This window comes from Argopecten irradians, chromosome 3 (assembly GCF_041381155.1).
Source record: "Argopecten irradians isolate NY chromosome 3, Ai_NY, whole genome shotgun sequence".
In the NCBI taxonomy this organism is placed as follows: Eukaryota; Metazoa; Mollusca; class Bivalvia; order Pectinida; family Pectinidae; genus Argopecten; species Argopecten irradians.
The window spans coordinates 36,832,233-36,845,273 of record NC_091136.1 but is presented as its reverse complement, the minus strand read 5'-3'; the positions used below and the strand labels follow the sequence as shown (position 1 = coordinate 36,845,273).

General features: G+C 34.8%; 1 protein-coding gene across 1 annotated transcript in view; it reads right to left on the bottom strand.

Annotated features, from left to right (window-relative positions):
* Window positions 1-13,041, bottom strand: part of LOC138318439 (ral GTPase-activating protein subunit alpha-1-like) — a 93,497-nt gene that overhangs the window by 17,389 nt on the left and 63,067 nt on the right. Inside the window, 8 exon segments of the mRNA XM_069260784.1 lie at window positions 3,388-3,498; window positions 4,896-5,011; window positions 5,313-5,440; window positions 5,672-5,830; window positions 9,295-9,450; window positions 9,745-9,868; window positions 10,239-10,310; window positions 12,587-12,694. Of these exon segments, the coding sequence (XP_069116885.1) occupies window positions 3,388-3,498; window positions 4,896-5,011; window positions 5,313-5,440; window positions 5,672-5,830; window positions 9,295-9,450; window positions 9,745-9,868; window positions 10,239-10,310; window positions 12,587-12,694 (974 nt within the window).

Here is a 13,041-nt window from a genome sequence, read left to right as displayed (position 1 = left end):
TATACAATACAAGAAATAGAGTCAAATGTACCCATGCAATGAAATTCAACCACTTATACACACTCTCTAATTCCTGAACCTCACATGTCTTGTGTACTACATTTAGGCAACACAATTATCATTTTATCTTTATTTTTGTTTTATCAAAACATCATACATCATATTATGATCTTCACTTAATTTTCTTTGAATGTTTTTATTCAAAGATATGTTCTTAATTCAAAGACCAAAATTTATGGAGTCAAACAATGTAACTTTAATTCATTTTTCAAATGAGCAAATAAAGTTATTCTTTGAAGAAAAAGAAATAGATGATATATATAACTGTAGAAGTCTAAATATAGTACACAGGACTCCACATGGAGTAAGAAAAGTATCTACGACGGTTCATCTCTTATGTGACAGCCACAGACAATATCCAGAACTCACCCTGGTCTGGAGGCTGAAGAGGTGATAGGGTGGTCTTCATACATAATGTATTGGTCACCGCTCCTTACTTCGTTGACACTATTCAGGACTTGGGTATATTCTTCATCATTATCAACACCATATATTGTACTAGTACTTGGTACACCTATACTTCGTTGTTATTTACTTCTAGTCTTTACCATCATGTATGGAATGAATTAAGTACTGGTTCTAGTGACAACTGTTCACTTATCATCAAATGTGGGTAAAACATTGCTACATTCCTTCTTATTACATAACTAGGAGGGAAATTTTCTATTATAATATCCAATAATTTTGTCATTTTTTTTCCATTCTGCTTAAGAACATTTACATGCATACTTTATCAAATGACTGCATTCTATTAAGCTTTCTGCTTGGTTATAAGGCAGTTATGATTTGTCTCCAGACCTGTATTATAGACTGAATTGGATATGTTACATTATTGTTAGTTATAGGGAGTTATAGCACACACAGGCCAACACAGAGTGGACATTCCAGTGTGTACCTATAGTGTATCCGGGGCGGACCGGCGCTGTCGCACCCGACGTATGATCGTTTTCCCAGGCAAAGTGTTATAGTCATGGCACTGGATTACTAGAATACAAAACAGAGGTGCTATCATATCTTCAAGTACCCATGTACATGATCTCATCACACTTTTGGCAAAAAGATATCTCAAAATCATGTTTCTTTGCCTTATTACATAAATATTATATTTCTGAAACAACTTCCCAGTGATTTTTCTCTCTCAAAATTTTGATTGTATAGACCACTGGTGAATCAGCTCAATGTTTTGTGATTTTTCAGAAAACTGGTCAATATTCCAAAAGGAATATCATCAATAGAATGTGATATTAGAATGTTAATTTCAACAGTATTGTCCATACCTTCTTTTAAGGTAAGCCAGCCTAACTTAGGCATTGTCATCAGTGGACAAAACAGTAGAAATAACCATAAATGAAAATAAACGACAAAATATGGAATAGAAAATGAATGACAAAGTGTTTTTTGGAGGACCATATTACTGTTTATTGATTTGTTCTAGAGGAGGAGCCAGCCTCCCACGTTGCCATGGTTGTCACGTGCCATGGTTACAATATACAGTGACATCACACACAAGGGGCACATACATACAACTGGAACTTTTCTTTTCAATAAAAAATATAAAAATTACGATAAATTTACCAGTAAATAACTTTACACATGAGTGTCTCAATTTCAACCCTGACCAATGATTTAGTAGTTTAAATATTAAGAAAAAGTGGCTAACATTTTGTTTCTGAATTATCTTATATAATAAATAGTATGTATTAATCAGATAAAAGAATACATTTTTAGTGAACATAGATTTTTAAGGGACAGCTAATCAGCTGTTTCAGATCTAATTTACACCAAGTTCAATTTGTTTGCTGATAATATAATTCATTTCATATATTAATATCTCGCTTTGCTGTTGCACATCTAAAATGTTGATAGAGAATTAACAAATTGAACTGATTAATTTGTACTGTTTTTATTCTCGTTTCTTAAATTAGTTTGATTTACATAATAGACAGTTTGATGACGGTGACTTAAACCATCCCTTGTGTATACAGAGAGGTTACTTTTCAGTTACCAAAGGAATTGTTCATAAACCACATAAAATATATCATGATATAGATAAGAATATTTGTATGAAATTAATGTTTACTACATATAAAGGTGTTACACAAGATATGATGTTATATATAGAGTAAAGTATATGTAATCAGTTAATTATAATCTGACTAGCCTGCTAGATGCTTCATACTTCATACCTGGTGCTGAAAATCTGTGAAGGAACTATCTATTGATGCACTTGACCTTTACAAAGGTCATTTGAAGGAGGTAATTTAAATAACAGCTAAGTGTAAGGGGCTTAACATGTCATTGAAAGGTCAAAAGTTGAATTCCCAGATTTTCACATCAGAGTATACAATACATAAAGCATTGAGAAATAAACTTAGTAAGTCATACTTCATAGTTTGACAATCAACTGTGAATCATGCACTGTTTGTCCTTATCTTCAAGTCATATATTATACATTATGTAATTTCATTTTCAATAAAAATATTTTTTCTTTAGCACTATTAATCTCCTGTATAACATCATTTGTTTGATTACGAGTGAGCCTAGGCTTAAGATACTGACTAAAAGCTCTGATTCAAGAGATTTCATTATCCCGTATAGCTCTGCTTTTGGAGATGCTATTATCCTGTATTTGCATATTACAGAGTTATCTACCCTTGCGGGTAGATATTGATTATGATATCACGTGTTTGTGAACATAACATTATAAATTTTTTTTTACAATTGGATTAAAAATAATTAAGAACACTTCTAGGAATAAATACATTCTAAAAGCATTTTTAAGTTAAAATCTCTGATGAAAAAAAAACAACTCAAAGAACACATTTACTTGTGACTTGAAAACTTTGAATAAGTAAAATTCTGTTTCCGGAAAAGAAATCATTTCAATTATGAATCACACTCTCAACAAGAACAGCATGTTTCACAGTTAAACCAAATCACAACAAACTCAAGTAATCGGTCAAATAAATAACACAAAAACATTCTTGTACACAGTGCCATTTTTAAATATTAAAGACAATGCACCACCCTTCTATAACCCATAGTAATATAAAAAAAAATGTAAATGTGTTAATCTATACATGATCTAGATATCAACTGAGAGGATTTTGTATAGAACTTTTAATAGAGTTTTGAAAAATGTGTGAGTGTCCCTACCATGGCATGTTAACAATTTAATATTGCACAGCTATTACATTAAGAAAACATGCACAGCAACAGACAAATCAACACCAAATTTTTGCACAAAACCTTGCCAGCTATGACAAGCTCAAAAGAAAATTAGATTGTCCCTTCCTTTGTGCCACAGGGCTGATTGAGCCTTCCTACCTCTGCTTTGGCGACCACTTGGTGGAGACACCTGTTCTGGTCCAGTGTTCTGGGTCAGCTCCAGAGAATTAGAACTAGCACTGGGAGGCAAGTCAAGGCTTTGGTCTGAAACTGAACACCAAACAAGGAACACTCAGTAATGGGTAATTAGCTTTTTTTTATTACCATTATAAAGTCATTTTTGTCAATGAAAAGAAAAGGCAAAGATTTGACGACCTATGTCTCTTACAATCAGTTGATGGCTTTCCATATGTACATACAAATATATATTTGATAAGGTAATTATGTGTATACAGTGAAACCTGTCTAATCCAAGAACTGACTTTGTTTCTCATAGTACAAATCAGTTTGATAACGATTCTATTATTAATTGTCAGATAAATCTAGTCACAACTATTTCATTCAATTTTTTTATCTACATGCTTACAAAAATGAAGTATCTTGTTCATCTTCAATTAACTATAATTTCTACATATCATTAAAATGAATCTTTCCATTTTACGAAGTTATCTGCTCTTAATTGCTTGAGAAAAAAGTGTTGTTTTTTTTAAATCATGACATAACTCTGTCGGAACATAATTTCTCACTTAGCTGGCCATGTAAGATAGAGTTGTGCCATGAAAGACAACTATGCAAGATAAATCTATCTTAAATAGCCATGACGTTACAATTGAAAAACAATGAGATGACGTCAGATCACGACAAAGTTGACGTCATTCTTCTTCTATTTTGATTGATTTGTCGTATTTCTTAAAGTGAACAGTCGGGCAAGGATGACTAAAGTCGGTAAAAATGGTGTGAATGTATCCAGTATAATTTCTTATAAAATCGAAAAATAAAATCTCCCGTCAAATCTGTCTGCGTACGAAGAAATTAATTTAAAGTATGGAAATTCTAAAACGTCCTCCCAGCTCACTATGTCCGTGGTTACATTTCCACGCAGCCTCGCTTTCAATGCTTTCAACTTTTCTTTACTTTAATGGTCAGAACTGGGAAACTAAGCAGAACTTGACCGTCATATTAATATGTGAGAACTTTTGGAAGGCCAATGAACGCATTAAGACTGGTTTTCTTTGCCCGACTATTCACTTTAACCTTTTCATTTGTTTAATTTGCAATTCAAACTGTTTTACCTAAGATTTCTTGTTTATATTATCAACCAAATTTTGATGAGCTCTTTCGAATGGCGTTCTTATTTTTAAAATTGATCCATTATTTAAGAAATTAAGATTTTGTCACAAAATGGCTGCCTCACCTTTCGTGCAAGTAATTCGATAAGCAATATGAGAAAATAATTCTTTCATATGTAAATTATGTAAGATAGAACTATTCCACCCTCGGGTGCAGAATTTTGGGTCAGAAACCTTGGTAAGCCTCAGTTCTGACCCAAAATTCTGTACCCTCAGGTGGAATAGCTCTATCATACATATGAACATATGAAAGAGTCATATGATCAACAGACAAATAAGTTGACAGGATTTGGATATTAACGGATGGATACTACTTACTGGTGGAGTTAGGAGGCAGTACAGGTGAGAAGACACTAGCTGAGAAATCCTCAAACATGGTCAGATCTATATGGTGCTGGACCACCATGTTGAAACTTTTGGCACGTTCCTCATAACTGTGTGGCCGTCAAGGGAGACAACAAGTCAAACACAATCAATTACAGTCAAACTTGACCACATGACAATAAAGACCATTTTTTTCGGTGGTCTTAATGGACAGAAACTGATTAAAACCTAAATAAAGGGAGACAACTTTCTTCAATTTCATTTTTTTTTTTACATTACTAAAGCTCAGAGTCGAAGAGAAACATTAAGTCACTCCTGTAGTATTTAACCAATGGAGCATGTGACTTGTAGTCCATAATCAGACAATAACAAAATTAACTGCAAGTTAAAAGTATGATTGAGCAAGGATACAATGAATGGTAGAAGGGGATTAGACTTCGTTTCACACGACTAGCATTGATTGCTGTAGCTCGGACTAGGCCTGGTAACACTTTACGATCCAGTATTGCCCCATCAAAGATAGGACCAAAGAATGGAACCTGGAAAAAAATCATACATAGTGCAAGTATAGGTCAAGCTACATATCATAACATTAAACCGAGAATAATCCTAAAACTTAGGAGATCAATATCTCATTCTTTTCAATACACACAGGGTTACTCTTTTTTTTAAAAATCTATTTACTAATATAAAAAATAAAGCAATCTTTGCAAATAATTTAAATATACCAGAATACTAAAGTCATATTTTGTAAATGTGTTAATGCTTACATCTGGTTTTTTGTTGATTTGGACTCTGTATAGTCCGTTAGTGAGTGGGTATATAATAATGAGGACATCACCAAACTCTGTCGGTATAATACCACGTCTGTAGTCTCGACTGTGTTCTGACCATACAATATGAACTTCATCATTTCCAAGATGCCGCATCTGTAAAACCAAATTCTACAGTGTAACAGTCTAATCTCATTTTTAAATTATTACAACTTGCTCCAAACAAATAAATCTTTAACAATACAATATGATTATCAACCCATATATTACATGAGTTATGATGTTTAAATTTTAATCTTTGAACATATAAGACCTAATTCAGCTGCAAGCTTGATTAGACCTACCGGTACATTTAGCAATGTAGATATATCATTAATAAAACAAACCTTTGATAGCAGGTTTACTTAGGTACTGCTACCACAGTTACATTTTGGTACTGTATACAAATTAAATTTCACGGATGGTTTGTTTTCGCTATACAGTCAAACCTGCTCTAACGACCGCCTGTATATAATGACCTCCTGTCTATAACGACCGTTTTTTTGGTGTTTTTTTTTACTCCCCATGCTTTTTTTTATACTATATAATGGCACTGTGCATGACGACCACCTGTCTAATGTGGCTAACAACCGGTCATTTTAGCCCTGTCAAGGTTGTCTAACGACCGGTTGCTGAGATTGACTTTTTGAGTAGCGAGTACAGTGTGCGCGTAGAAGCATCCCTTTGACCTACTTCCTGTAATTAACTCCCTTAGTAAGTAAATGGCAGCCATTACTGAAGCCCAAGCTATGAATTGTTTATACAGGACTGTATGGTTTATAACCTAATGGTCGTAACATTTGAGGTACAAATATGGTTGCCGACTTAAGGATGGAAATTTGAACGACCATTTATGCCTATCAAAGACTGAAATTATGTTTGGTCACGAACGCCATGTGCACGAAATGATCACTTGTAAAGTGTAATTTTGAAGCCACAACTCTGATGATACGGTAGGCAAAATAAAACATGCCGATTTATTTAATGTGTTCCGTTATTTACTGTCGAGATTAAGCATTGTTTTTTTAATAAGAAATGACTTGTACTTAACCAATTTCAAATTAGGCCTATAAATTTATGTTCGATTTCTTTACGATTAAAGTCAGTCGGATTATCGCCTGATGTAACTTGGGTATTCTCGATATGTTTATAGATAAAATACGGTCCCAATACTTGGTAGAAATGTTATTGAAAGTTAATATGTGTACCTGCATTGTGATTTTAATAGTTTTGAAGCTGCATATTGTGAGATCTTTCATGTTCTGAGATTAATCCGTCAAAACTGGTTACACGGCAACAATACATACGACTTGCCAGCGAATATTTTGTAAAGATATTACAGGCATACATTGTCTGAAAATAATCGTTCACAAATAATTCCAGGCCATGTGAAGTCAGTAATTATGTAATGATTTTGTTCATAGCTGAAAAAATCTACTATGTATCAAAACGAGTTGATTTTGTTATGATAGAAATTTCCGATAGCATTTGAAAGCCACTTTCAAACATTAAAAAAAAATAAAACAAATACAAATCATGGAAATATACTGACACAATTATTTCTTAAATAACGCATGGCAATAAATATATAACAAGAGGCCCATGGGCCTTAACGGTCACCTGAGTTAGAATATATAATTAAACAAATAATGAAACAAATTAAAGACATATAAACACTATATGCTGGGCCTTGAAGTTGGTCAGTGATTTATAAATTTGACTTTTTAGACTATGAAGAGTATTTGCTTACATCAAACCTGTGAATTTAGAGGTATTTTTTGAAATTTTAATCATTTTGACCCTGTTTGGTCCTGCCCCTCTGGTCCCCCAGGGGGTCATCAAGGACGGATATGGATGTTAAAATGCTATATCTTAGGCTAATAATTCTAATCAAGTATGACTCATTTCCTAATAATGTTCACAAAAATGTTTTTCCTATATAAACTAAAGTAAACTTGACCCCTCCCCAGGGGGTAAAGTGAGACCCCAAGGTCATATAATTCACAATTTTTATAAAACATCTTAAGACCTTTCCATCTATAATTATTTGATTCAACTATATCCAGAATTTTCAAAGATTTTTGAAGTTTTAGCCTATTTGACCCTTTTTTAGCCCCGCCCCTCTGCCCCCAGGGGGTCGGCCAGGACCAATGTGGATATGATATTTAAATGCTATCTCAGGCTAATAATTCTAACCAAGTTTGACTCGTTTCCAATGAAAATTGAGCAAAACATGCTCATAAATGTGTTTTTCCTATATAAACTATAGTAAACTTGACCCCCTCCCCAAGGGGAAACAGGAGACCCCAGGGTCATATAATTTACAATTTTTATAAACAAACTTTAAGACCTTTTCATCTATAAAGTGTATTTGTTTATACCATTTCCAGAATTTTAAAAGAATATTTTTGAAGTTTTAGCCTATTTGACCTTTTTTGGCCCCGCCTCACTGTCCCCAGGGGGTCGGCCTGGACCAATATGGATATGATATTAAAATGCTATCTCAGGCTAATAATTCTAACCAAGTTTGACTCATTTCCAATGAAAATTGAGCAAAACATGCTCATAAATGTGTTTTCCCTATATAAACTATAGTAAACTTGACCCCCTCCCCAGGGGGAAACGTGAGACCCCAGGGTCATATAATTCACAATTTTTGTAAAGGACCTTAAGACCTTTCTATTTATGAAAAGTATTTGATTCTACCATTTCCAGAACTTCAGAAAAAGATTTTTGAAGTTTTAGCCTATTTGACCCCCTTTGACCCCGCCCCTAAGGCCCCTGGGTCAGTCATAGAAAATTTGTTAATATGATTAAATGGCCATCTCATACTGATAATTCTGACAACATTTGACTCATTTCCTATTACAAATGACCAAATAATGAGAAAAAATGTGTTTTCCCAATATAAACTATAGTAAACTTAACCCCCTCCCCAGGGGGAAACTAGAGACCCCAGGGTCATATAATTCACAATTTTTGTAAAGGACCTTAAGACCTTTCTATCTATGAAGAGTATTTGATTCTACCACATCTGTGAGTAGAGAAGAAGATTTTTGAAATTTTACTCAATTTTACCCCTTTTGACCCCTCCCACAGCCCCCTGGGGGGTGGGGACCATATAATTCACAATTTTGATTGGCCTTATGCCTTAGAAGGTTTGTGCAAAATTTCATTGAAATTGCTTCAGCAGTTTTGGAGAAGAAGTCGAAAATGTAAATTGTTTACGGACATACAACGCACGACGACGGACAAAAGGCGATAAGAATAGGTCACTTGTGACTTTGTCTCAGGTGACCTAAAAATCCATTAGCAGGTCTGTTTTGCATTAATATAATTCTGTTTTATTTACTGGTTTGCTGGTTGGCATGAAAGCCCCAACATGTCTATAAAGGCAACCTGTCTATAGTGGCCGTTTTTCTGTCTCCCCTTCAGTGGTCGTTATAGGCAGGTTTGACTGTACTTGCGTTTACGCTAAAATCCGCTCATTCTAAACATTAGCATTGACTAACATTTATATGAATAATATTATTGAATAAATTTAAAATTTACAGGAATCGTTGAACTACAGTGATACTGACCTTGATGTGCCTGGCATCATCCGTCCCTGATGGCATGCGTGTGGACACATGGAATATACACTCACACAAGGATGTGGCATAGTATGGAGCTGTATCCCCAGTCGTCCTGTTCTGTTGTAGACCACCAATAAAACCTTGGTGTGTCTCCAAATCAATCTACAGAACAGGAGTTGGAAATAAATTAATGAAAATAATCAAATTGCACATTATTTTTCTTTTAGCACAGATAAATTTTACTGCATATCATCCAGAAACTATCCATATGTCACGTCTGGTGCAACGGTCAGAGAGCAACACTTCAAATATTTATCCTAATTAAAGCGTAAATCTGAAATGTTGTTTAACCATGAAATGTTGTTTAACCAAACATGAAATAATACACAGTACTAACAGAATCAGACATTGAAATGACAATAATACTGAATTCATGTCTTTATTATGCTACATTACCTCCCAGCCAAGACCGGATACAAATTCTTCAAAAGCCTTGCTGCCACCCGAGTTAGAAAGAATGGAGTTTTTATCTTCTTGTCCTTGAGCCACATAAATCACAGCAAATTTATGGGTCTCCCGACTGAAACAAAAGCTTTTCCAGTTAACAAAATGAATCCTTTCTACAATTAGTAATATTCAAGACAATGATTATCAGGAGGATGCAAACAATGCAGTTACACTCCTAATTATTTATTAACTTTCTTTGTGACCAGGTTCAAATTACTATATAGTTTTGTTGGCATGATGAAATGACATTGATTTCTCACAAATTAATCACATAACTTGGTATAAAAATTCTGACAGTGAGAAGAGCCATATAACTCTGGATTACAAAAAGTCCAAATTTCATATTAAACTTTGCATTGCATGTTTAACGAGTTGCCTATTTTAGAACATTTTTGTAATTTATAGAAATCCACATCCTAAATAACAGGTCAAACAACACTTACCATTTTTGATTATCTAAATGCTTCATCTCCCGTAACAACTTGTCACTCTTTTTTAATAGATCAAAATGACACCTGAAATTATAGTTAAGAGATCAGAAAGTCAAATGTTGTAAATGATGCAAACTTTAATTAAATGCGCAATATTGATCAATTATGGACCATTATTGGGGTCAGTATGGTGTTATACCACCCTGGAAAATAAATACCGTAATGGCATAGCATGAAGTCATTATTTTAGATTCTACCTACACTATATTGACCGAATCAAATATCCTTGATTTTTATATCAGATAAGGAATTCATTAAAAAAAGGTAAATATCATTAATCAATATGCATGACAAGAAGAATGATAGCCTTAAGACATAACCCTGATGAACTCAACATTTGGACAGGAGATTTCAGAGGGAACTTGGGCCCACCAAAATATTAATCTATGTCTGATAATTGAAAGAGGGATATTTTCTCTGCTTTTCAAAATTCAATAATCAAAATCCAAGATGGCAGCCTGTCAGCCAAAAATGCAATATGCACAACTAGGGCCCAAGGAGAACCTATATAGAAAGATCCTATCTCCACTTTTTGAGAAATAGCAGTAACAAACTTTAACTTTCAAAATCCAAGATGGCTGCCATCTTGTTAACCAATCTGTCCCAAAATGCAATAAGCACAACTAGGGTCCTATGGGAAGCTACATATGAAATTTGAGAAAGATCCCATAGCACTTTCTGAGAAATAGCAGTAACAACAAGAGATCCCAGAGGGATCTTGGCGCCCACCTAAGAACGATATTTGTCTGACAAAGGAAAGAGGGATCTTTTCTCTGCTTTTCAAGCTTTTACTACATATTACTACACATGAAATTTGAGAAAGATCCTTTGACTACTTTCTGAGATATATAACAGTAACAAACTTCAATTATCAAAATCCAAGATGGCGTCCTGTCGGCCATCTTATTCACCGATCGGTCCTAAAATGCAATATGCACAACTAGACCCCTAGAAGAACCTGCACATACAATTAGAGACAGATCCCTTCAGTACATTCTTAGACATAGCGGAAAAAACCTTCAATTGTCAAAATCCAAGATGGCGTCCTGTCGGCCATCTTGTTCACCGATCACTACCAAAATGCAATATGCATAACCAGGGACCTAGGGGAACCTGTACATAAAATTTGAGACAGATCCCTTCAGTACTTTCTAAGAAATAGTGGTAACAAGCTTCAACTATCAAAATCCAAGATGGCGTCCTGTCGGCTATCTTGTTCACTGATCCGTCCGAAAATGCAATATGCACAACTAGACCCCTAGGGGAACCTGCACATGCAATTTGATACAGATCCCTTGAGTACTTTCTGAGAAATAATGGTAACAAGCTTTAACTATCAAAATCCAAGATGGCCGTCCTATCGGCCATCTTGTTCATCAATCGGTCCCAAAATGCAATATGCCCAACTAGGCCCCTAGGGGAACCTGCACATGCAATTTGAGACAGATCCCTTCAGTGCTTTCTGAGAAATAGCTGTAAAAAACTTCAATTGTCAAAATCCAAGATGGCGGCCTGTCGGCCATCTTGTTTATCGATCGGTCCCAAAATGCAATATGCACAACTAGGGCCCTAGGCAAACCTGTACATGAAATTTGAGAAGAATTCTTTCGGTACTTTCTGAGAAATAGTGGTAACAAACTTTAAATTATCAAAATCCAAGATTGCGGCCTGTCGGCCATCTTGTTAACCGATTTGTCCCAAAATGCAATATGCACAACTAGGCCCCTAGGGGAACTTACATGTGAAATTTGAGAAAGATCCCTTCAATATATTCTGAGAAATAGCGGTAACAAACTTTAACTATCAAAATCCAAGATGGCTGCCTGGCGGCCATTTTGTTGACCGATTGGTCCCAAAATACAATATGCACAACAAGGGCCCTAGGGGAACCTACATATGAAATTTGAGCAACGGTCGGAAGGACGGACGACGGACCATGGACAAAAAGCGATTTGAATAGCCCACACTCTGTTGATGGTGGGCTAAAAATTGTTAACGGACGGACGGACGGACAGCGGACCATGGATGAAAAGTGATTTGAATAGCCCACCCTCTGATGATGGTGGGCTCAAATGGTGGGCTAAAAATGGAAACATTGAGCCAATATGCTTAATATTGATTTCCATGTGACCATGTACCAGTATTGGCCAATGCGAAAATCAGAGGAAATCTAATATTTATCATTATCATTATCTTTCATGAGAATCATGATACAAGTAAACATATCACAAGTTATGGACTAGCGTCCAATTAAAAGTGTTTGCATTGCTATTTCATTGCAGATTTTTGGTTTTTAATACCTCTTCTCCCAAGCCAGCAGGCCAAGCTGGTCGACCAACATGCGACAGATCTGGAAAGGCGAAACAGGATCTTGTATCTCTGTTGGCATCTGAGACTTTGCCAGCATACTGTGAATAGGAGAAAATATGTAGATTTTTAACTTTAAACACATCAATTTTATATTCTGCATATTAGAAATCATAATCAAACAAGACATTTATTGCTAAAGGAACCATTGGTCATATCTTTATGTAAATTTGTCCTGTACAATCTTACACTTATTTATTCTCACCAGAATTCAATTCCTGATGAAATCTTATCATGATAATAACTGTTACCATATAGTTTTCAAATTCAGGGCCACATTTCATTATCAGGAAATGTGATAGTACCTTTTAATTCATTTTATAAGATATAGAAGTGAACTTCAATAGATATAATACAGAATGATTAAAAAAGCAATTTTTCAAAAAAA